At 41.7% G+C, this 26,762-nt stretch overlaps 1 protein-coding gene across 2 annotated transcripts in view; it reads left to right on the top strand.

Annotated features, from left to right (window-relative positions):
• Positions 1-507: 507 nt before the first annotated feature.
• Positions 508-26,762, top strand: part of LOC115207504 (kazrin-like) — a 291,628-nt gene continuing 265,373 nt past the window's right edge. For both annotated transcript variants that reach the window (XM_029774614.1, XM_029774615.1), the window contains exon 1: positions 508-788. In XM_029774614.1, coding sequence (XP_029630474.1) covers positions 713-788 — 76 coding nt within the window. In that variant the 5' untranslated portion in view covers positions 508-712. The remainder of the gene's footprint in view (positions 789-26,762) is intronic.

Raw genomic sequence — 26,762 nt, 5'->3', positions numbered from 1 at the left:
ATAGAGAGGGGAGGAGGAAGGGAGGGTGGGCAGTGGGAGGAGAGAATGGGGGCATGCAAAACAGATCAGATAACAACAATTGTTTTTCCACCATCCTTTCCCAGAGGCTGCTGCCTACTACCTACTCCCAGGGAGAGAGAGAAAGAGAGAGAGAGGGAAGTGTGACTTTCACCTGCTGGAGACAACCAGCCTCTCTCCGCTCTGCTCCTCTCAGCCTGCAGCTACCAAACCTGCTGTCAGCCTCTCACAGACACAGAGCAAGATCACAGCACTACTGAAACAGCTGCACTCAGGGCTGCTTTCTCCAACACTCCTGCACTCTCTCACTCTAACATACACACACAGGCACGTCCAGAACTCTACCACGCAAGCGCTCCTCACACACTCACGCAGGCAGGCACACCCCCTCTCATTATATGTGCAGTGAGAAGCTCTGCTCTGCTTGTGTGGGTGTGAGCAGTGGGCTGTGTTTCTCTCTGGCAGCAACAGCAGCACTAGCAGCAGGACTGGTCCAGTGGAGGGCAGTCACCTCACTCTCTCCAGACTCCAGGACAGCTCACCCCCGGGACTCGGGAAGCCCTCAACAAGCCTTTCTCTCTCTATTTCTTGTTCTGTCTCTCTCTCCATTCTCACTCTCTTTCTGCTTCGTCGTGACGCAGTGTTTCTGACCTTCATTCCCCTAGTGCACGCAGTGTGGACCAGTGGGACAGCCATGGAGGATACCCTCACCTGCAGCCCCACCACCTTTTCCCAGGTGTTTGGACGTCAGGGACAGCTCATGCAGGCCAGTGAGTAACCAAACCAACCTACCCCATTATTAAACATGTCAGTGTTTTATCCCCCATCGGCTGCCTGGAGATCGCGCCCAGATCAGATCGTTAACAAGCCTGCTCTATCTGTCAGTTTTAACGGATCTCCTGGCTGTCACTGCCACCTTAGTTCAGCTGGTGCTTGGAGGTAACAATGACTGTTTCAGACAGAGCGAGGCTGAGATCTCATGGGATTGCTGTTGCACTTCTACAGTCTCTTTGGAGTAGAGGGGTGGTTTGTATGTAGGTTGATATTAAGGGAGTTTGCAGAGGTCTGTGTACAGGGGCTTTAGGTAAAGTGTAAGGTGCACAAACCATTGCAGGATGTTGTTTTGTTTTTGTGCCCATGAGGAAATATGCGGTTTGTGTGGCAGCTGGTACTCATGGTTAATATCTGTTGCTGTGCTGAGTTGTAGCACTAGCAGGGCTGATTTTACATATCCAGTGTTCAGCATAGAGAGAGAGGGAGGCATGACATCATAGCAGTGTAATCTCACAACAGCGTAATCTCCGCAGCGCAGGGAAAAAGGGGATACCTAGTCAGTTGTACAACTGAAATGTGTCTTCCACATTTAACCCAACCCCAGAGAGGTGCAGGGGGCTACCTTAATCGACATCCACGTCATCGGCGCCCGGGGAAAAGTGCCTTACTCAGAACAACAGGTTTTTACCTTGTCAGCTCGGGGACTCGATCCAGCAACCTTTCGGTTACTGGCCCAACACTCCTACCGGCCAGGCTACCTGCTGCCCCAGATACATACCACTGTTCTTTTCACAGAACATCTGAAATCTATATTGTGCCCTTGTTTGACAAGTTAAAATATCACTGGGAATTCCATCTTCGTCAAACTGCCTGCTTTCAAGACAGCTTTTTTTTTTTTACTACAATAGCAAGGCAGCAGTGGATCAGGCCCTGAGAGACTATGTAGGAAATGTACATTGCCCAGACTGATGTCTAAATTACTGAGAGCTGAATCCATTACATTATCAGTAAAATTAACACATGCGTTGAGAGGACTCTGCAACTGTTTGATCATATCAATCATGTTTGGCTGATATTCAGGGTCATCTAGCTCCTGAATGCAGATTATTTCCCTTGAGAGAGGACCAGAGATTGGCTTGTGTCAGCCTGGTCTGCCTTAATCTGGGATCTCTCTCTCTCTCTCTCTCTCAGGGGCTTTATTGGCATGGGGAACGCATGTTTACATTGCCAAAGAAAGGAAATTGATGAACAAAAGTGAAATAAACAATAAAAAGTGAACAGTAAATATTATACTCCAAAAGAAGTAAATACAACGTTCCAAAAGAATAAAGACATTTCAAATGTCATAATCTGTCTATATACAGACTTGTAACGATGTGCAAATAAATATATGCTGTATTTACAATGGTGTTTTTTCTTCACAGGTTGCCCTTTTCTTGTGGCAACAGGTCACAAATCTTGCTGCTGTGATGTCACACTGTGGTATTTCACCCAGTAGATATGGGAGTTGATTGAAATTGGATTAGTTTTCAAATTCTTTGTAGGTCTGTGTAATCTGAGGGAAATATGTGTCTCTAATATGGTCATACAGTACATTTGGCAGGACGTTAGGAAGTGCAGCTCAGTTTCCACCTAATTTTGTGGTCAGTGTGAGCCAGGTCTGACTACGGCGACCTTTCTCAATAGCAAGGCTATGCTCACTGAGTCTGTACATAGTCAAAGCTTTCCTTAATTTGGGGTCAGTCACAGTGGTCGGGTATTCTGCCACTGTGTACTCTCTGTTTAGGGACAAATAGCATTCTAGTTTGCTCAGTTTTTTTGTTAATTCTTTCCAATGTGTCAAGTAATTATCTTTTTGTTTTCTCATGATTTGGTTGGGTCTAATTGTGTTGCTGTCCTGGGGGTCTGTGGGGTCTGTTAGTGAACAGAGCCCCAGGACCAGCTTGCTTAGGGGCCTCTTCTCTAGGTTAATCTCTCTGTAGGCGATGGCTTTGTTATGGAAGGTTTGGGAATTGCTTGCTTTTAGGTGGTTGTGGAATTTAACGTCTCTTTTCTGGATTTTGATAATTAGCGGGTATTGGCCTAATTCTGCTCTACATGCATTATTTGGTGTTTTACGTTGTACACTGAGGATATTTTTGCAGAATTCTGCATGCAGTCTCAATTTGGTGTTTGTCCCATTTTGTGAATTCTTGGTTGGTGAGCGGACCCCTCTCTCTAGCCAACGTCTTGCAAAGAGAACTTACCCACTTCCTTTGATGGCTCCCCTCTACCATTAATACAAACTGACTCTTCACACATGTATGTTGGGTAATGAGGAGGGCGTTGGGGAGATTAAACAGTGCCAGAGCAGTCAGAGAAAAGACAGAGGCCTGTACTGTACTGTCACTTTCTCTCCGAAGTTAAAGTTCTTGCTTCATAGTTCAAGAGGATTTCTGCTCCACCGGATCTTCTAATCAGATAGACCCCTAGTCTAGATTCAGAAATGTGTTATCAACAATTCAACAAAGACACACAGTATTAAAAAAACAATTAGATTGCGAACACACGGTATTAAAGCATAATGCGCAAACAGAGAGTTGTTTGTGATAATGAGAACATAACTCACTAACACATGTTCCTTGGCAGAGTGTAATGAGCTGTGGTGCGGTGCAGTCTAGTGGATCTGCTATCTCTTCTGTTATTGTGCTTTATTTAGCCGACTCGCTGCTGGGCCGTGCAGTGATTTGATGAGATAAATGAGCTAATCCAGCCCGGTGGTGTATTGTCATTGTTATTGCCGAGAGAGTGTCTCTCTCTGTTCCTCTCTTCTCTTTGCATAAGAGCAGCCTTATATAAATAATGCTCTTTGTTTGAGTGTATCTGTGGACTCATTAAGTGTGTTTGGTATTCAGGGGCGTATTACTGTCGGAGGGGTGACAGGGCCCTGATTAATATTCTGCTTCTGACTGGGCATCTCAGGAGGCTCAAATCCTCTTCACTAAGTGTGTGCTGGGTTTTGAAGTGCTGCTGATGATGAGACTCTTCTGTTGTATCTAGGAGAGCAGAGCTAGGCTTTATTATATAGGACAAACCTTTATCTCTCTTACACACACACACACACACACACACACAGTCCTGATTTATTCACACACACCGCTGCTACCGTATGTGGCTAATCTCAAATGCTGTCACATTTGATGCCTAACACTTATCTTTCTCTTTGAGTGTGGGGGAACATTCAGTACACAATTGAGCTTTAAGATGGCTTAGAATTTTTTTTCATAATAGTAGGCCTAGTCGAGGTACAGTGTGTACCATGCTAAATGGAAATGTGCTTTTGCACTTACGCAAATGAAGGGTTTGATTGAGTCACACCGACTGTACTGTAGCTTGGTTTGTACTATCACGCCCACTCTGCCTAACCAAACCTATTAAGCTAATGCAATTACTGTATGCAAATCAGCTATTCAGTGAAGTTGCTTTAATATTTCATGTTTTTGAACAGGTTAGAATTCTAAGACAGAACCTATTTTTTGTTATTGTCACAAAACATTGTACACTACCTTTCAAAAGTTTGGGGTCACTTAGAAATGTCCTTGTTTTTGAAAGAAAAACCATTTTTTTGTCCATTTTAAAATAACATCAAATTGATCAGAAATACAGTGTAGACGTTGTTAATGTTGTAAATTACTATTGTAGCTGGAAACGGCTGATTTTTAATGGAATATCTACATAGGCGTACAGAGGCCCATTATCAGCAACCATCACTCCTGTGTTCCAAAGGCACGTTGTGTTAGCTAATCCAAGTTGATCATTTTAAAAGGATAATTGATCATTAGAAAACCATTTTGCAATTATGTTAGCACATCTGAAAACTGTTGCTCTGATTAAAGAAGCAATAAAACTGGCCTTCTTTAGACTAGTTGAGTATCTGGAGCATCAGCATTTGTGGGTTTGATTACAGGCTTAAAATGGCCAGAAACAAATAACTGTCTTCTTAAACTCATCAGTCTATTCTTGTTCTGAAAAATAAAGGCTATTCCATGCAATAAATTGCCAAGAAACTGGAGATCTCGTACAACGCTGTGTACTACTCCCTTCACAGAACAGTGCACACTGGCCCTAACCAGAATATAAATAGGAGTGGGAGGCCCCGGTGCACAACTGAGCAAGAGGACAAGTACATTAGAGTGTCTAGTTTGAGAAACAGACGCCTCACAAGTCCTCAACCTGCAGCTTCATTAAATAGTATGCGCAAAACACCAGTCTGAACGTCAACAGTGAAGAGGCGACTCCGGGATGCTGGCCTTCTAGGCAGAGTTGCAAAGAAAAACCATATCTCAGACTGGCCAATAAAAAGAAAAGATTAAGATGGGCAAAAGATTGGAGCCAATTTCCTCCTACAACAGGATAATGCACAGCTCCAAACTATGCAAGAACTATTTAGGGAAGAAGCAGTCAGCTGATATTATGTATATAATGGAGTGGCCAGCATAGTCACCAGATCTCAACCCTATTGAGCTGTTGTGGGAGCAGCTTGACCGTATGGTACATAAGAAGTGCCCATCAAGGCAATCCAACTTGTGGGAGGTGCTTCAGGAAGCATGGGGTGAAATCTCTTCAGATTACCTCAACAAATTGACAACTAGAATGCCAAAGGTCTGCAAGGCTGTAATTGTTGCAAATGGAGGATTCTTTGACGAAAGTAAAGTTTGAAGGACACAATTATTATTTCAATTAAAAATCATTATTTATAACCTTGTTAACGTCTTGACTATATTTCCTATTTATTTTTCAACTCATTTAATGTTTGTTTTCATGGAAAACAAGGACATTTCTAAGTGACCCCAAACTTTTGAAAAGTAGTGTAGGTTTTTGGCAGCGTGATTATCATCACCTATCAATATTGAATGAATTTGATCAGTAACAGGTTTATATTTCAATTCCACTCTCTAGGTTTGTCTTTCAATGTGATTCTCTGCTCCTCAACAACATTGGAAGAGTTGCTGTAACATTGCAGTCAGTGTCATTATGTATAGGGACTGCACACCCTCCCACTCATAGAATTAACTCAAAATAATGTTTACAACCACACATACTAAGAACTGTAGAGACCCTGTGTTAATAAACTTCGATATCGAGTTTGCCACTTCAGCATGCTTTTGTGGCACAGTCGATGCCACGCAGGGTCTTGGGCCAGAAGGTTGACGGTTCGCCCACCACCACGAACGAGCTCACTTTCCCTGCCTGTTTCATTAGGATAACACTATGATCAGAGCCGTCTGTAGACAATGATCAACTAGGGAAATATCTGATTTTGTAAATGTGGATGCCATATTTATAATTATATAAAATATGCTAAAACATTTCCGCCAACAGGTTTCTGTGCCAATGATCCACACAACCAATAAACAAAGCATTCCGGCTTCAGGCGCTTCAATATCATGGTTTACGTTCTTTAATACCACAATAAATATGTCAATAATATCAACAAACAGAAAATACACCCCTCCCTACCTTGTACCCAGTATAGAAGGCTTGGCTTGACAATCTCCGAATATCATTAAACGTTTTAGTGTTTTGTAACAGATGTCTCTTTCCATTCATCAAATGGCCGCTGCACAGTTGGAATTGATTGGTTTTATACTGTATGTCAGTAAAAACATTTACATACGGTACAGTATTCAGACCCCTTGACTTTTTCCACATTTTGTTACGTTACAGCCTATTCTAAAATTGATTAAATATTTTTTTCCCCCTCAACAATCTACACACAATACCCCATAAAGACAAAGGGAAAACGGGTTTTTAGAATTTTTGGTAATTAAAAATAAAAACAGAAATACCTTATTTATGTAAGTATTCAGACCCTTTTCTATGAGAATAAAAAATTTAGTAAAGCTGTATCCTGTTTCCATTGATCATCTTTGAGATGTTTCTACAACTTGATTGGAGTTTACCTGTGGAAAAGTTAAATTGATTGGACATGATTTGGAAAGGCACACCGCTGTCAATATAAGTTCCCACTGTTGACATTTCATGTCAGAGCAAAAACCAAGCCATGAGGTCGAAGAAATTGTCCATAGAGCTCCGAGACAGGTTTGTGTCGAGGCACTCCTCAGTAAATGGCACATGACAGCCCGCTTGGAGTTTGCCAAAAGGCACCTAAAGACTCTCAAACCATGAGAAACAAGATTTTCTGATCTGATGATACCAAGATTGAACTCTTTGGCCTGAAAGCCAAGCGCCACATCCGGAGGAAACCTGACACCTACGGTGAAGCATGGTGTCATATCGCCTTATCTCTGCTTGCTGGTCACCATAGCTGTACCCACTCGTAGCATGCGTTCCAGCAGGTATATCTCACTTGTCACCCACAAAGCCAATTCCTCCTTTGGCCGCCTCTCCTTCCAGTTCAATGACTGGAACGAACTACAAAAATCTCTGAAACTGGAAACACTTGTCTCCCTCACTAGCTTTAAGCACCAGCTGTCAGAGCAGCTCACAGATCACTGCACCTGTACATAGCCCATCTATAAATAGCCCATACCACTACCTCTTCCACTACTGTATTTATTTATTTAGCTCCTTTGCACCCCAGTATTTCTACATTGCACACTCATCTACTGTCAAATCTACCATTCCAGTGTTTTAATTGCTATATTGTATTTACTTCGCCACCATGGCCTATTTATTGCCTTTACCTCCCTTATCTCACCTCATTTGCTCACATTGTATATAGACTTAGTTTTATACTGTATTATTGACTGTATGTTTGTTTTACTCCATGTGTAACTCTGTGTTGTTATATGTGTCGAACTGCTTTGCTTTATCTTGGCCAGGTCGCAGTTGTAAATGAGAACTTGTTCTCAACTTGCCTACCTGGTTAAATAAAGGTGAAATAAAAATAAAATAAATAAAAATGGTGGTGGCAGCATCATGCTGTGAGAATGTTTTTCAGCGGCAGGGACTAGGAGACTAGTCAGGATCAAGGAACAGTTGAATGGAGAAAAGTACAGAGAGATCCTTGATGAAAACCTGCTCCTGAGCGCTCAGAATCTCCGACTGGGGTGAAGGTTCTCCTACCAACAGGACAACGACCCTAATCACACAGCCAAGATAAAGCAGAAGTGGCATCGAGACAAGTCTCTGAATGTCCTTGAGGGGCCCAGCCAGAGCCCGGACTTGAACCCAATCTAACGTCTCTGGAGAGACCTGAAAATAGCTGTGCAGTGACGCTCCCCATCCAACCTGACAGAGCTTGAGAGGATCTGCAGAGAAGAATGGGAGAAACTCGCCAAATACAGGTGTATCAAGCTTGCAGCGTCGTACCCAAGCTGACTCGAGGCTGTATTCGCTGCCAAAGGTGCTTCAAAAAAGTGCTGAGTAAAAGGTCTGAATACTTATGTAAATGTGATATTTCAGTAAAAAAATATCACGGCCAATATTCCAACCCTCTCTCTGTGTGCCCAGACTGACCACTAAAACATTACTGTCATCTTCCTATTAGAGTCACAGTCAGACAATTGATATTGTTGGCATTATCCTTAGTTCCTTTTCCTTTGTCATTATGGGGTATGTGTGTAGATTAATGTGGGGGAAAAAACGATTTAATCCATTTTAGAATAAGGCTGAAATGTAACAAAATGTGAAAAAAGTCAAGGGGTCTGAATACTTTCCGAATGCACTGTATATACACAGAGTACAAAGATTTTTAAATGTGACCAGGATTGCATAATAAAGTCGGACTTATTCCATTGTGGTCCCTATTGTCACACCAGTCGTCGCTTTGGCTGTCCAGCTCAGGCGTTCCACGTCGCTGGCCTTCTAGGTGCTGCCGAACCTACTGCTGGCAAACGCCCTTTACTCGTCAACCCCGAACTTGTCTCATCATCATTACACACACCTGGTTCCAATCCCCACTCTATCACTGTATATATACTCCCTCTGTCATTTGTCTTTGTCGGTCATTGTAAATGTTACTTGTTTTCCTGAGAGGAATCACTCCCACTACTTCCTGAGTGCTTTATATTTTGCACTTTGGGTTCGCCCTGTGCCTTTTTGTTTATGAAGATATATTTTGAGCACAACAGCGTTTGGGTTTCATCCCACTTTGATCTATGGCGCTTAAATAAATGCAGTAGTTCTAAACCTGCGACTGCCTCCTGCCGACTCCTCTCTACACCAGTGACATCTATTATTTTTTTTACATAAATACATATACAATTACATAGATACAGACATCAACATGTTCTACTGTTCACACATTAGCCAGCTTTTGACATTATTTTTAAAAGAGGTTATGGTTCGTATGGCTTTGAGTTGCTATGGTAGTTTGTTCCACTCAACAGCGCCGGTATATCTTCTTTTCAGATAGACTCGTATTTAAAACAGTGAAAATTAGAGTCTCTGTCTCTGGTATTATGCTGGTGGACGTCTCTAACTAATGAAAAATAGTTGGATAGGTACCTGGGGGCTGAGTCCGTGATAATTCAGACCAAGTTTAATTAATACTATTCTTTTTTTAAACAGATAGCAAGCCTAGCTGCTTAAAATGCTCAACCTCCAGATGAATAGGAAGGGTGAGTTTAAGTGCAATTCCTAGACGCTTGTTTTGGCTGGTCTGTAACATTCTTTATATGTGTGGGACTGCTGGTGATGCATGGGTGGACTGGGACAAAAATTCAGCCCTGGAATTTTACCCACACCAGGCCACATCACACCACTCGCTACTTACACCCACACAGGCGGTAGTGCTACTGACACATAAGATAAGCAGTACACTACAGTACAGGGCCTCTCAACCTTTACTGTACTAGTGACTGGCAAAACATGGCCTGCCTCCTATTTTTAACCAGCTAATTTTTAAACAGATATTGCATGTAAAAACAAAAATGGAGTCTGGAGATACAACTCACCACTATAACTGGGCCTCTGACTCTATTTTCTCAGCAGCTGGTCTGTCATTTCTCACAGATGTAGATGTAGACACAACACTAGCAGAACCAGAACTTTTAGCAAATACTGTAAGTCGTTAATTTCAGACATTTAGCAGCGTCGGCCTCAAGAATCCTTTTTTTGGTCTTTAACTTTTTCGGCCAGAATTGCCAGACGGCCAATCTGCCCATGCCATGATGTGCAGGCATAATCAAAGTGACACTGGACTAGCACATGTGCCAGAGTCTTTAAGGTGTCTATAACTACCTTTCCGTCCAATTGGCGACCGATTTTCTCAATATTCTAAAATCTGCATACAAGCAATATGCGCATTTTCCCATCAGAGTTGTGCTTCCATCACATTGACATGTTGCAGATAAAAGTCTGTGCGTAAATACAGTTGAAGTCGGAAGTTTACATACACTTAGGTTGGAGTCATTAAAACTCATTTTTCAATCGCTCCACAAATTTCTTGTTAACAAACTATAGTTTTGGCAAGTTGGTTAGGACAGTTTGTGTTTGTGCGTGACACAAGTAATTTTTCCAACAATTGTTTACAGACAGATTATTTCACTTATAATTCACTGTATCACAATTCCAGTGGGTCAGAAGTTTACATACATTAAGTTGACTGTGCCTTAAACAGCTTGGAAAATTCCAGAAAATTATGTCATGGCATTAGAATCTTCTGATAGGCTAACTGACATCATTTGAGTGAATTGGAGGTGTACCTGTGGATGTATTTCAAGGCCTACCTTCAAACTCAGTGCCTCTTTGCTTGACATCATGGGAACATCAAAAGAAATCAGCCAAGACCTCAGAAAAACAATTGTAGACCTCCACAAGTCTGGTTCATCCTTGGAAGCAATTTCCAAATGCCTGAAGGTACCACATTCATCTGTACAAACAATAGTACACAAGTATAAACACCATGGGACCATGCAGCCATCATACCGCTCAGGAAGGAGACGTGTTCTGTCTCCTAGAGATGAACGTACTTTGGTGCGAATGGTGCAAATCAATCCCAGAACAACAGCAAAAGCCCTTGTGAAGATGCTTGAGGAAACGGGTAGAAAAGTATCTATATCCACAGTAAAACAAGTCCTATATCAACATAACCTGAAAGGCCGCTCAGCAAGGAAGAAGCCACTGCTCCAAAACCTCCATAAAAAAGCCAGACTACGGTTTGCAAGTGCACATGGGGACAAAGATTGTACTTTTTGGAGATATGTCCTCTGGTCTGATGAAACAAAAATATAACTATTTGGCCATAATGACCATTATGTTTGGAGGATAAAGGGGAAGCTTGCACCCGAAGAACACCATCCCAACCGTGAAGCACGGGGATGGCAGCATCATGTTGTGGGGGTGCTTTGCTGCAGGAGGGACTGGTGCACTTCACAAAATAGATGGCATCATGCGGAAAGAAAATGATGTGGATATATTGAAGCAACATCTCAAGACATCAGTCAGGAAGTTAAAGCTTGGTCGCAAATGGGTCTTCCAAATGAACAATGACCCCAAGCATACTTCCAAAGTTGTGGCAAAATGGCTTAAGGACAATAAAGTCAAGGTATTGGAGTGGCCATCACAAAGCCCTGACCTCAATCCTATAGAAAATGTGTGGGCAGAACTGAAAAAGCGTGTGCGAGCAAGGAGGCCTACAAACCTAACTCAGTTACACCAGCTCTGTCAGGAGGAATGGGCCAAACTTCACCCAACTTATTGTGGAAAGCTTGTGGAAGGCTACCTGAAACATTTGACCCAAGTTAAACAATTTAAAGGCAATGCTACCAAATACTAATTGAGTGTATGTAAACTTCTGACCCACTGGGAATGTGATGAAAGAAATAAAAGCTGAAATAAATAATTTGTTCTGCTATTATTCTGACATTTCACATTCTTAAAATAAAGTGGTGATCCTAACTGACCTAAGACAGGGACTTTTTACTAGGATTAAATGTCAGGAGTTGTGAAAAACTGAGTTTAAATGTATTTGGCCTAGGTGAATGTAAACTTCCGACTTCAGCTGTACATAGTGCACATCAAAATAACTTTTGCAGTTCAAATCCCATCTACCAAATAAATAATACAAGTTAAATGAGTTTCCATGGCATTTTAAACCCTAGGCCTACTGATTGTTTTGCCACTAAAAATGTTGCGTAGGTTTAGCGAATGTCCCACTCTGGTATTGGCACCTGCGCTCTAGCCCACAGCTCACAGATACAGTGATGCACCTGGCCTCTTCACTGCCTATGAGCTATTCCTATTCGTTCTTGTGGATTCATATTGAAAATTGATGCAGCTTTGAATGCTTTTATGTGTGGTATAAGTGCTAGTTAGCCTATTGCAGATCTGTACAAATGATCCACCAACCGCTATTGTCAATATGAATGGTGGATAGAGGGCAGGATAGACAGTTAGACTAGTAATCGAAATTGACCTGTGGTATAGTAAAAGTTAGCGAGTGGAAAAGCATAGTGCATAAGGGAAATACCAAAACACCTTGATATAGGGGAGGTGCATGGAAGCAGATGTGGAAATATGGCGAGGATGGATGAAATTATATAGTAAAACCTGCAAAAGAGCTCATGTAAACCAGGGAAAAAAACACACTACCCTCCCCTGTGCCCAATAAAAAAAACACACAGCCCTCCCCAAAGCAAAAAATATATTAGAAAACCCTCCCCTATTTTGACCCCCCCCCCCCCCCCCCCCCAGTAAATTTTGAACTGTCCTTTACATGAAAACAGTTTGTACCAACTAAGATTACACAGATCTCCAATCCTGACAGCATTGTTTTATGTGGGACCAGAGTTTAATCTTGCCTCAAGCTAGTGCCAAGCAAAACCACTGTATCTGGAAACTATTTTTTTGTTGTTGGAATTATTAAATATTTTGCAATTTTCTTTATTCTGTATGAACAGTCCCTGTTCCGCATGTTTTCATCTTAAGTTTTGGGCAATGGTTTGTCCCACTTTGTTCCTCCAAAAAAACGCTGGTGGTGCAAACACATTTCACAAGGGCCTATAAAGTTGGGAGATTGCCTTTAATGCGTGCCATCACTCAAATCGATGCCATAGAGCTGGGGTCTGCTCTGGCTAAATGCCCCTCTGCTGTACTGTAATGTCCTATGGAGAAGTTCCAGTCACCTTTCTGCTTCACTGGGTTCCAGTGATGAGAGGACAGAGGGAAAACAAGGTTATCAGCAGATTAAAGTCTATTGAGCCTATAACTCTTCATACTGTCCTCATCCCCTCTGAGAGAGAGAGAGAGAGAGAGAGAGAGAGAGAGAGAGAGAGAGAGAGAGAGAGGTTGGCGCAAGGCCAATATTCCAACCCTCTCTCTGTGTGCCCAGACTGACCACTAAAACATTACTGTCATCTTCCTATTAGAGTCACAGTCAAAAACAATTGTCACAGTGGTTTTCATATCTCTATTAGATTAGAGGTCCTTATTGACCGTGGTTGCTGGATATCTCCAGTGATGCTGGTAATTACCATCAGAGCCCATACAGGCTTAATTTAGACCTCTCTCTCTCTCTGTGGTCTAATCTCCCATATTGGATTTCAGCACTACATGAGTGCATTTGATTGCACAGATGGGCAGGCCTCATGTCTCTAATGGTCACTGTGTAAGAACTGGGTCTGTGGGACTGTGCGTGGGACTGTGTTTGTGCGTGCACTTGTGCGTACGTGTGTGTGTGAACCTTTACTGACTCAGGGTAGTCAATACTGTGTATTTATGTAAATTGCCTTCAGAAAGTATTCATACCCCTTGACTTATTCCACATTATGTTGTGTTACAGCCTGAATTCAGAATGGATTACAAAGATATATGTATATCACCTATCTACACACAATACCCAATAATGACAAAGTGAAAACATGTATTTTGACATTTTTGCTAAATAATTGAAAATTAAATACAGAAATATCAAATTTACATAAGTATTCACACCCCTAAGTTAATGCTTAGGTAGAAGCACATTTGGTAGTGATTACAGCTGTGAGTTTTTCTGGGTAAGTCTAAGAACTTTCAACATCTGGATTGTGCAGCATTTTCCCATTTTTCTTTTCCAAATTCTTCAAGCTCTGTCAAATTGGTTGTTGATCTTTGCTAGACAACCATTTGAAGGTCTTGTCATACATTTTCAAGTAGATTTAAGTAAAAACCGCCACTCAGGAACATTCACTGTCTTCTTGGTAAGCAACTCCAGTGTAGATTTGGTGTTGTGTTTTAGGTTATTGTCCTGCTGAAAGATGAATTCATCTCTCAGTGTCTGGTGGAAGCAGACTGAACCAGGTTTTCCTCTAGGATTTTGCCTGTGCTTAGCTCCATTCTGTTTGTTTTTTTTATCCTGAAAAATTCCCTAGTCCTTAATGATTACAAGCATACACATAACATGATGAAAATATGGAGAGTGGTACTTAGTAATGTGTTGTATTGCATTTGCCCCAAACATTACACTTTGTATTCAGGACAGAAAGTTAATTGCTTTGCCACATTTTTGTTGCAGTATTACTTTAGTGCCTTGTTGCAAACAGGATGCATGTTTTGGAATAGTTTTATTCTGTACAGGCTTCCCTTCTTTTCCCTCTGTCAATTAGGTTAGTATTGTGGAGTAACTACAATGTTGTTGATCCATCCTCTGTTTTTTCCTATCACAGCCATTAAACTCTGTAACTGTTTTAAAGTCACCATTGGCCTCGTGAAATCTCTGAGTGGTTTCCTTCCTCTCCAGCAACTGAGTCAGGAAGGAGGCATGTATCTTTGTATTGGCTGGGTGTATTGATACACCATCTAAAGTGTAATTATTCACTTCGCCATGCTGAAAGGGATATTCAGTGTCTGCTTTTTAAAAATTTGACCCATCTACCAATAGGTGCCCTTCTTTGCTAGGCATTGGAAAACCCCTGTGGCCTTTGTGTTTGAAATTCACTGCTCGACTGAAGGACCATACAGATAATAATATGTGTGGGGTACAGAGATGAGGTAGTCATTGAAAAATCATGTTAAACACTATTATCGTACAAAGAGTGTGTCCATGCAACTTATGTGACAGATCTTTACTCCTGAACTCATGTAGGTTTGCCATAGCAAAGGGGTTGAATACTTATTGGCTCAAGACATTTCAGCTTTTCATTTTTTATTCATTTGTAAAATAATCCACAACAAAAAATCCACTTTGACATGATGGGGTATTGTGTGCAGGCCAGTGACAAAAAAAGCTAAATGTAACCCATGTTAAATTCAGGCTATAACACAAAAAAAATGCAAAAAGTTAAGGGGTGTGAATACTTTTTGAAGACACTGTGTGTATGCATGTACTGTATGGTTGTGTGCATCTGTCTGCATGACTAGTGACTGACAGACCTGGGTTCAAATACTGTTTCAAATATCTCAATTACTTTCACATACATTCAAAGTCAGTAGTCATGTATATTTTATTTGAAAATACAAGTAGTTTAACATTTTAAGGTATCTGAAAATACACTTGGAAAGTAATTGAAAATATTAAAATACACTGACTCAAATACAATCCCATGCATTTAACACAGGTATTTGAAAATAGTATTTTAAACTACTCACAAATACAATTGAGTTGACTATTTGGTTTTTACAAATATCCATTAAAATACTTAAATAAAAGTAGTTGTTCTTGGGCTGTGTATTTGAAAATACTAAAATACACAGAAAAAAAATATTTTAAATACCAGATACTCATATACACATGTCATCATTGAGATTGAGCAGACAGACAGACACCGGCTGATGCCAGAGGACAGTATCCCTTTATGGAGTACAGACCCAGTGACAGATTTTGATTTGATTTGATGCTTTTGATGTGCCTGTGTTGCTCATATTTTCACACATTGCATTGCAGTATCGTTTCTCTCTTCCATTCTGATTTACCTTTGGGCTTCTTTAGAACTCTGTATCTCTTTTGTTTCTCTCTCTCTTTTACTCAGAAGCACACACACACACACACACACACACACACACACACACACACACACACACACACACACACACACACACACACACACACACACACACACACACACACACACACACACACACACACCTCTGACACAGCCTCAATTTCACACCTTCCTGCATTTCTGCAGATAGTAATGGGTAATTCCCTTTTCTTTTGTGATAAAAATGGAATATGCTGTCTACAGTATGTTATCAAAGTGGTTGTACTCAGGAAGAGTGGCTTGTTACGAGAGAGTTGCTTTCATACTCCGATGCTCAAGCTGTCTTAAGATCTGGCCCTCGTTTTCCAGTTGCGAAATAACTTAAGCATTACTATGATGCATCGTTATTTAGGAGACAACTTTTTAAGAGTGCTTCCCATACAAGCACGTAGAGAGAACATTTGGTAAGTGCGTCTTAGACCATGTGTCGATACTGATAGGATCGAAAGAAAAGCAGCACTGCTCTCGGATCAGCTCCTAGAGAGATATTATCACTACCACCTATGGCTGTAAATGGGCTATTGTGTGCGAGTCTGCTTATTACGCATAAACATTAATAATGCACTAAATCAAAAAATTGGGCACATTATTGCGCACACATTGTCACATCATGAAACACATTGAGGCAAAAATGACAGACCGTAGCCTAGTCGCAATTATGTACAACATTAAAAAGTTCTGCTTCCTGACAAACTCTTAGCTTCACCTTATGTTGCGGAATTATTTTGGCAAGCTTACTGTAAGTGGTGCACACATGCACTGATACATTCCCATTAGCATACAATTCACCCTGGTTCAGGCTTTTAAGCGTTTAATTGAATGTTTGGGATGCAACAGTATGTGCTAATTGAAAGTCTACCTCAGGATAAAGGCTGATGTTGTTTTACTGAAAATAGAAACAGCAGGAGCAACTTTTTCATTATACTATAACTCTGCTCACAGATGCAACGTTAATGAAAACTCCACTGAACCTTCATACAAGATAATTAAAAGTCATGTTGCCAAGGGTTACATTTAGAGTTAACCTTTAGAAACCACAGGTTTACAAGCTTTTCCTTTTGTAAGAAATAACATTTTTTAGTGGTGAAGAATGGTCTGCCATTGCCACAGCAAAATAAATATAATCCTATTTTAAATGTCTTCTGAATCCAATATGCATTGAGGCGGTCCAGTTAAACTATCATTACCTACTGAAATTGTTACAAACATGCACACTCTGCTCTGTGCACTCCCATTCACTCCCATGTGTGTGGCGTGTGCCCTGCATGTTAAAGAGCTAGCCACTGGGGCCCTGTGTGTGAAGACTATATATTTCATCACAACAGGAGCACATCCACTATAGCCTAACTTTGGATGCACTAATTCATATAGATCAAGAATGTCTTGTATGTTCTATGGCCTCTGCTCTATAGGTGTCAGTGCTATGGGTGATGTGCTATAGGGGTTTTGCTATGGAGTGTGTAACCTTCTACATGCAATGGGCGTGTTTGCTATAAATATTGGATTTAAGAGCAAGCACTCTTGTGTTATGAGCTCTGTACTATAAAGGTATTGTCCTACAGTATGGGTGTTTGTACTATTGGTTCCATGCTCTGGTGCAATGGTTTAGTTTTTTTATTGTGGCTTTGTGTGTGGATATATATTTGTTCTTTATTACAGGTGTAGAGTAAATTGTTTTGTCTTGTCTTTAGCTTGTTTTCCATCTTCCCCTCGCTTCCCAGTTTGTAGCTCTGTCGTTTGTTAGAGGAACACTGGGGGCTTGGCAAGCAGCTCAGCCTCAGCGTGTCTGCAGTGGAGGACTCAACAGTGTAACTAAGAGGTTTATATTCCAGACTGAGGGGAAAGGAGGCCAGCGGCGCTGGGTACTGGGTACTGGGTAGGGAGGTAGAGACGACAGATGTGTGGAGTCAGCAGACACAGGAAGCATCGGGTTCAGTGATGCAGAAACAAAGAAACACATCGAGAGGATGATGAGGCTTAGCTTAGCTCTATGCTGCCAGGCTGGTTCTACTGCTGCTGCTAGTGCATTCACACCTCCAAGACTCACAGTTGTAAACATCTATATATGATGATTATTATGATGTTTGTTTTATTGTTTTATTCACACCTGCACTGTTGGAGCTCAGACCTTAAGAGTTTGACTGTACACTGCTACTACATTTGCAACCCTAAATAAAAATGGAATCTAATCTCTCCAGGCAGCTCCACAGCATTTACTGACCTGAGAGAGGCAGAGCAGGGCCAGATAAAGCAGGTGTTTTAAGCAGGTTTGAAATTTACATTTACATTTACATTTACGTCATTTAGCAGACGCTCTTATCCAGAGCGACTTACAAATTGGTGCATAATGGTGCGTGTGTTTGAGTAAGGATGATGCTGGTGCATTTACTAATCTTATTTTGGGGAGAGGGCTCACTGAGCAGAGTACATTTACATAGGACCTGTAAAGGGCCATAAGTAAACAAGAAAATGCTCCCCCAGTTGTGGCGCTCCCATTGGCCGGTGACTTTAATGCGGGAAAACTGAAATCCATTTTTACCTCATTTCTACCAGTATGTCACCTGATCAACTAGAGGAAAAAAAACTCTAGATCAGCTTTACACCACATACAGAGGTGCATACAAAGCTCTCCCTCGCCCTCCATTTGGCAAATCTGACCATAACTCTATCCTCTTGATTCCTGCTTACAAGCTAAAATTCAAATAAGAAGTACCAGTGACGCACTCAATACGAAAGTGGTCCGATGAAGCGGATGCTAAGCTACAGGACTGTTTTGCTAGCACAGACTGGATTCACCCGATGGCATTGAAGAGTTTACCAAATCAGTCACCGGCTTCATTAATAAGTGCATTGACGACATCGTCCCCACAATGACAGTACGTACATATCCCAACCAGAAGCCATGGATTACAGGCAACATCCCCACTGAGCTAAAGGCTAGAGCAGCCGCTTTCAATGAGCGGGAGACACTAATTTGAACTCCCTACGACAAACCACCAAACAGACAAAGTGTCAATACAGGACCAGGATTGAATCCTACTACACCAGCTCTGACGCTCGTCGGATGTGGCAGGGCTTGCAAACTATCACAGATTACAAAAGGAAACCCAGCCGCGAGCTGTCCAGTGATGTGAGCCTACCAGACCAGCTAAATACCTTCTAACCTATCTAAATGACTATCGCCCCATAGCACTCACATCTGTGGCCATTCCATTTTAAGTTATCGTCATTTTTTTCTCGCTGGGAAGGGCCTGTAAGTAAGCATTTCACTGTTATTCTACACCTGTTGTTTAGAAAGCATGTGACAAATACAATTTGATTTGATTCACCGCCTCTGAGATTGGATATTATCAGAACCTGGAAATGCAGTATTTTGTGTCAAAGGCTTTCCATTTTTAATTAACAGTCAAGTAAACTCCTCCAGAGTTATATAAGTCTGCTGACTGTGCAAGTGAGAGTTTAGTTTTCTGCATCAGCCACAATGTAATAACAGTTTATAAAATGACAGCCGTGACAGTGCTACACTTTAATTGCAGTAGTGGAATTGTTGCTGAGTTGAAAAGGAGTAGGTTTGAACTTGCCCTTCATTACTGACCATCCTAAAGCCCCTAGCTCTGTTGTTTATTACAATTAAATGGTAGGAGTTACACATTATAATAAAAGCTTTGTGGTTATTAAGGAAAATGAAATACTGAAGGAAATGCTCGTCAGGGCTAATTCTGTCTGTATCTGTTTGAGCTGGCTTGTCTTCTCGTGACATAAGACCAGATCCCTCAAAACCTCCACCTCCACCGAGACGTTGGGCACCGAGGACCAGACCCAGACCAAAATTGCATTCACATGATCTGCAGTAGTCTGGAGATCAACAACCCATTTGTGCTGTCCATACAGGCGTATCCTGTATGATCTAATCACCTGGTCCAGGTACTCACTAGGACAGATACTGTTAGCATCATTAAGCTGCATTCCTTTCTCTCCCGTCTCCTGAGCTCATGGGTAGCAGACGTGAATACGGAGCTGTCTGTGCGTGTGTTTGGAGTGTGGAATGTATGATGCATGAAAGATGTGAGTGCCCTTTAACTTTTCTCGCATATCCTTTCTCCAGGAGTGTCAAGCTCAGACTGCTTTGGTTTGAGGTGCCTTTGAATATCTGGGGCTCTTTACCTACATTAAACCCGGGAATAACCTTATAACAATAACTGTATTTTACCAGGTTTTTATCAGGTTTTTGCAAGCACTTTTTCTACCTTTGAATTGCATATAATCTACTGTCATTGAGCTGTTACAAAGTAAGATATGGGTATAAAAATGGTTTTGACTAGATGGGATACAGTTTTTGTCAGATTTGACTTTTCGTTGCAGAATTTACACCACACAGTAGATTGCAGAATTTACACAGTAGATTAGGATAATTAATGTAGTTAGCAGGTTAGGAGAATTAGGTTAAGTTTAGGAGGAGGGTTAGGGTTAGTATTAGCTAAAATGAAGAAAAAAAACAACACTTTCTTTATTTAACTAGACAAGTCAGTTAAGAACAAATTCTTATTTTCAATGACGGCCTAGGAACAGTGGGTTAACTGCCTTGTTGAGGGGCAGAATGACAGGTTTTTACCTTGTCAGCTCTGGGATTCAATCTTGCAACATTTCGGTTACTAGTCCAACGTACTAACCACTAGGCTACCTGCCGCCCGATGTTAATTTGACAAAAGCTGTATCCCTTCTAGCCATGAGCTATACAAATATGAGTATCATTTTATTTGTATTTTTTGGAGCGGGCATAAAATATGTATAAAGGTCCAAAATGTGTAGCCTCCGAAAGATTTTTGGCATATGACCCGGAGTACAAGGAGTGGAATGTTAGCTAAAAACACTGGTAACCAGGCTGCAATATCTATACTATTAGAGTAATTCTGAGATCTAATGTTTCCCCAATAGCCTTATTATAGGTTGTGAAGAGTATCTTGCTATCACACAGTGTTCCTTCCTGCTGCAGAGTTAGAAGATCTGCCTCTGCCCACTTTTTCCGTGAGCGACAGATACACAAAGAACACACAGAGACTGAGACAAACAGGCCCAATTGGCAGCAGCCTTGTCATAGTCCTGGCTCTCCAAAGGACCCTCATTCAGCCGCTGGATTTGATGTGCCTGGTGACCACAGTGGTGTCTCTGTAGCAGTGTAGTGGTGGAGTTCCTATGGGTCTGCTCCCCTCTAACAAGCTCTATCTGTGTAGTGGTGGAGTTCCTATGGGTCCCCTCCCCTCTAACAAGTTATATCCGTGTAGTGGTGAAGTTCCTATGGGTCCCCTCCCCTCTAACAAGTTATATCCGTGTAGTGGTGAAGTTCCTATGGGTCCCCTCCCCTCTAACAAGCTCTATCTGTGTAGTGGTGGAGTTCCTATGGTCCCCTCCCCTCTAACAAGCTCTATCTGTGTAGTGGTGGAGTTCCTATGGGTCTCCTCCCCTCTAACAAGCTCTATCTGTGTAGTGGTGGAGTTCCTATGGGTCCCCTCCCCTCTAACAAGCTCTATCTGTGTAGTGGTGGAGTTCCTATGGGTCCCCTCCCCTCTAACAAGCTCTGTCTGTGTAGTGGTGGAGTTCCTATGGGTCCCCTCCCCTCTAACAAGCTCTGTCTGTGTAGTGGTGGAGTTCCTATGGGTCCCCTCCCCTCTAACAAGCTCTATCTGTGTAGTGGTGGAGTTCCTATGGGTCCCCTCCCCTCTAACAAGCTCTATCTGTGTAGTGGTGGAGTTCCTATGGGTCCCCTCCCCTCTAACAAGCTCTATCTGTGTAGTGGTGAAGTTCCTAAGGGTGCCCTCCCCTCTAACAAGCTCTGTCTGTGTAGTGGTGGAGTTCCTATGGGTCTCCTCCCCTCTAACAAGCTCTATCTGTGTAGTGGTGGAGTTCCTATGGGTCCCCTCCCCTCTAACAAGCTCTGTCTGTGTAGTGGTGGAGTTCCTATGGGTCCCCTCCCCTCTAACAAGCTCTATCTGTGTAGTGGTGGAGTTCCTATGGGTCCCCTCCCCTCTAACAAGCTCTATCTGTGTAGTGGTGGAGTTCCTATGGGTCCCCTCCCCTCTAACAAGCTCTATCTGTGTAGTGGTGAAGTTCCTAAGGGTGCCCTCCCCTCTAACAAGCTCTGTCTGTGTAGTGGTGGAGTTCCTATGGGTCTCCTCCCCTCTAACAAGCTCTATCTGTGTAGTGGTGGAATTCCTATGGGTCCCCTCCCCTCTAACAAGCTCTATTTACCCCGATTCCTCAAAGAGAAGAGCCTTATCCTCATGAACTCTCCTTCTCAGCTGGAAGAAGTGCACAGATGTCTCTTTTCTTCTCTCTCCTGTGGTATGTGTCACTCCCATCCTTCAGACGTTTCTTCTTAATCTCATTTTCCTCTTTTATATACACTAGAATAACACTTACTGTTGTAGCTGTGAGATGGTCGGCTCTGTGTTGTGTTGCAGGCTGGCAGGATGCGGATGGGGATGCTAATGCTAGCTGACCTTGGGCTGATCCAGATCATTAAGCCGGCCTACCCTGAGATGCTCCCTCACCTCCCTGACATTACGCGCAGCATTACATGTCTTATCGTGAGAGCCTCTCCTCACCACACTCATTTGTCATTCATTTCAATTAGTCTGTGGGCTCTCTGTGCCTGAGTGGAGGCACGCTAATGTGAGTGTAATAATACTCCAGCCAGGCAGCTTGGAGTCTTTGGCAGTCTATCAAAGAGCCAAAGGATGCTTTTATCTTCAGTGCATGGTTCTGATGCTCCATCTGAGGTTTGTATTTCAAAAAGTTCAGACTGAACACAGGGAATCCCAGCAGCTCTTGGTGCCGTTCACTTAGTTGTCTCACTAAGTGGCACACTGATCAAAGCCAATCTGGACCTGTGGAGGGCACTATCCTCCATGCTGCCTCGAGCTGCTTTGCTTCTGGCTGTGATACACTCAGGGTTAGCGCGATCTGGGGTTCTTGTGACGTCTCAACACTAAACCCTAACCTTAACCCCTACCCTTACCTTAACCATTTTATATGTCAACTTCAATGGGGTAGGGACGTCCCAAGGATCCCAGTGTGGCAAGGACCATACACTCAGTATACTGTATTGTACAGCTCAGCCATACAGCACATTACTGCTTTCTTTAATCACAACAATAGGAGACTCTTTGGTTGTCTGAATGATTGTGTGGATGATATTGAGGTGGATCTGAAATCTGTACTTGTAATTTATTGATGTTATACTGTAGTTGATGTGGTGAGTGCAGCGGTCATTCTGGTTCAACCAGGCCAGTGAAATAGTATAACAAATGTGTATAGTAGGCTTTGATCTAATATTTTATTAAAAAGCCCTTGAAAATAGAACAGACTTGATAACAATTTACACTAGGGTCCCCCAACTGGTGGCTCACGGGCCAAATTATGATTTTCTTTTGGGCCTCCCAAGTTTTCTGAGTAAAAACAAAAAAATATGCAGTACCATTCAAAAGTTTGGACACACTACTCATTCCAGGGGTTTTCTTTATTTTTACTAGTTTCTACATTGTAGAATAATAGTGAAGAAATCAAAACTATGAAATTACACATGGAATCATGTAGTAACCACAAAAGTGTTAAACAAATCAAAATATATTTTATATTTCAGATTCTTCAAGGTAGACACCCTACTTTCTACAATGTAGAAAACAGTTAAAATAAAGAAAAACCTTTGAATGAGTAGTTGTGTCCAAACTTTTGACTGGTACTGTATATATTGTAATTTAAAAAAAATGGTTGGATATATACATTTTTTTAAACCAACAAATCAGCTCCAAGTGATTTTAATTTGGGAAATCTGTACCAAACTATTCCCACGCATAATAGATATGTGATCATATACAAATGTAAGCAAGGTTTGAAATTATTATGTTTTAGTGAAATACTATATCTGTTTGGGCTTCTTGCAGTCAATGTGCAGTCTACAAATGATCTGGAATTATGTTCCAGCCCCTGACCTTCCTTTCAATAAAACATATAGTTGGTGATCCCTGATTTACACCATGCCCATTCTCATACAGTAGCCGTCTACCATGCTACAGTTACCACACGGGGGCAGTGTTGATTTGTAAAAAGGTGGAATCCCTGCACAGTGCACAAAGGAGTGTACACTGACTATACCAAATATTAGGAACACCTTGCTAATATTGAGTTGCACCCCCCCACCATTTTGCCCTCAGAACAGCCTTAATTCACCAGGGCATGCACTCTACGAAGTGTCAAAAGCGTTCCACAGAGATGCAGTCCCATGTTGACTCCAATGCTTCCCACAGTGGTGTCAATTGGCTGGATGTCCTACGGGTGGTGGACCATTCTTGATACACACTGGAAACTGTTGAGCTTGAAAAACCCAGCAGCGCTGCAGTTCTTGACACACTCAAAACTATACCCCGTTCAAAGTGGGCTCCCGAGTGGCGCAGCGGTCTAAGGCATTGCATTTCAGTGCAAGAGGCATTACTACAGTTCCTGGTTCAAATCCAAGCTGTATCACATCCGGCTGTGATTGGGAGTCCCATAGGGCGGTGCACAATTGGCCCAGTGTCGTACAGGTTTGGCCGGGTTTGGCCGTCATTGTAAATAAGAATTTGTTCTTAACTGACTTGCCTGGTTAAATAAAAAGTCCTATAAATCTTTTGTCTTGCATATTCACCCTCTGAATGGCACAAATCCATGTCTCAATTGTCTCGAGGCTTAAAAATAATTATTTAACCTGTCTCCTCCCCTTCATCTACACTGACTGAAGTGGATTTAACAGGTGGCAGCATTAAGGGATCATAGCTTTCACCTGGTCAGTCTATGTCATGGAAATAATCGAGCAGAGGTACATGAACTATAATGTACTGCACACACTGTCACACAGGGTCACATACTGCCACGCAGGGTCAGACAGTGTAGGTAGAGTCCCCCAAAGGAGAGCTTTTCATGGGCTCACCTTCCCCCAGGTAATTATTTAGTATTTTATTAGGATCCCCATTAAGTTAACCAGCTGCCTGCTGGAACAACCAGTCACTAACCACAACCAAGAAGTAACCAGGTCCAACTGTCTGATATTTTAATGTTCAAACTGACAGATAGACAGGTCAAGGCTGGGAGGTCTGGGAGCCATTGGCTGGCATTTACAGAAGGAAATGTTGCTCGATCATAAGTCGCAGCCACACTGGTATACACTCTGAAATCAAATCGCCCAGGATCGGTTAAACCATTTCATCTGCTAAACCATGTAGAATTTAATAATACTTCAAACAAATGTAGAAAAGTCATGACAAAGGTGAATGCTTTGGTTTGGTGTTAGCTAATCATTTGTTTGTCACAATGAAATTGTGAACTTCTATCCTCAACACAGAACTGGTGCTGCTGTTCAAGGGAAACTGGTCTCAAACTGGATTGGTCTGTTTTTCAAGGTGTGTGTTAATGCTATGGCTTTAGTTATAGGGTGATAGTACAAGGATTAAGAAGTGTTGTAACTCTAGTCTTGCCTGCTCCTGCTGGCTTCAAGACCCAGAGGGTCCAGTTCTACTGTCACCATAGCAACCAGCGCTGAGACATGCCGTAAAAGTTTCATTAGAAATGTAACGGGATTTGTTTTTCTTTCTCTAGCCTTCATTAGAATTTTGATGACTGTGCCTGTTGAAATACTTTAGAGTTTTTTGAAGAAGGGATCATTTATTTTTTTTATCAGTCCTCATTGTTGAGAATTTGATTGGGCGGCTGTCTTTGTATGCTTATCATGTGTGAGCGCTGAAAGAGCTGAATAATTATCAGTATAATTAGTGGGACCCCCACAAGAAAAACGAAAGGAGACACTTTAGTACTTATTTGCTGAACTTTGAAACATTTAATTGTCACACACATTTATAGAATCAAATTCGATTTATACTGTTATTTGTTTTGGGAATATAGGGTAGATGTGAAAAGGATAGATTGAATGATCAATTCAGTCTCAGTTTTTCCTCATACATCAAGAAATAAAATAAAACAACTTAAAATATGCAAATGCATTTTTTTCCCCCTCGCGTGGTAATTTACATTACATGTGAATAGAATACAGAATGTGGCCAATGGATTGGAATTGAATAAACCGAGCTGTATGGCTCAGTGAAAACAACACATAAGGAAATAAGATTCTCAGGCTTTTACAGTGACATTTGAAATTAGATTTGTCTTCGAGACATCCATGTAGGGGGATATTGAAAAGAGACCCAAAGCAATTCCATTTAAAGTTGGAGACACAAGTATTGCAAATTGTGTTGTCTCAGACAGAAATAGAGAGCATCAACAAGACCTTGATTGGATATTGGATGTTTGCTTAACCCAGCGTTTAGTTTCATGAGAAGTTTATTCCACATTTTTCCCTCTTTTCCCTCATTTTTCCCGTACGGTTTTCATTTCAACAGAACAACATTTCACTTTTTCCATTGAGAGGATTGGTTGTCCAGAGGTTCCAAACCCATTGTGGTGCAGTCAGACCAAACTGTTTCCTGCATGGGTAAGCTCCTGTTTTAAGAATAAGATGTTTCATCATTTATATATGCAGTTTGCAGGTTCTGGAAATACATGGTTCATACACATATGATGTTAAGTAATCCAAGAATTCTAAGCATTATAAGCAGTATAGGTGCTATATCATAACAATATAACCAATTACATGAACACTGAGTGTACAAAACATTAGGAACACCTGCTCTTTCTATGACAGAGACTGACCAGGTGAATCCAGGTGAAAGCTATGATCCCATATTGATGTTATTTGTTAAATCCACTTCAATCAGTGTAGATGAAGAGGAGGAGACAGGTTAAAGAAGGATTTTTAAGCCTTGAGACAATTGAGACATGGATTGTGTATGTGTGTCATTCAGAGGGTGAATGTGCAAGAGAAAAGATTTAAGTGACTTTGAACGGGGTACAGTAGTAGGTGCCAGGCGCACTAGTATGAGTGTGTCAAGAACAGCAATGCTGCAGCGTTTTTCACGCTCAACAGTTTCCCCATGTTGATCAAGAATGGTCCACCACCCAAAGGACATCCAGCCAACTTGACAC

Source organism: Salmo trutta, chromosome 14 (assembly GCF_901001165.1).
Source record: "Salmo trutta chromosome 14, fSalTru1.1, whole genome shotgun sequence".
Lineage (NCBI taxonomy): Eukaryota > Metazoa > Chordata > Actinopteri > Salmoniformes > Salmonidae > Salmo > Salmo trutta.
Note: the sequence above shows the minus strand (reverse complement) of the source record. Positions and strands in the feature narration are given on the sequence as shown.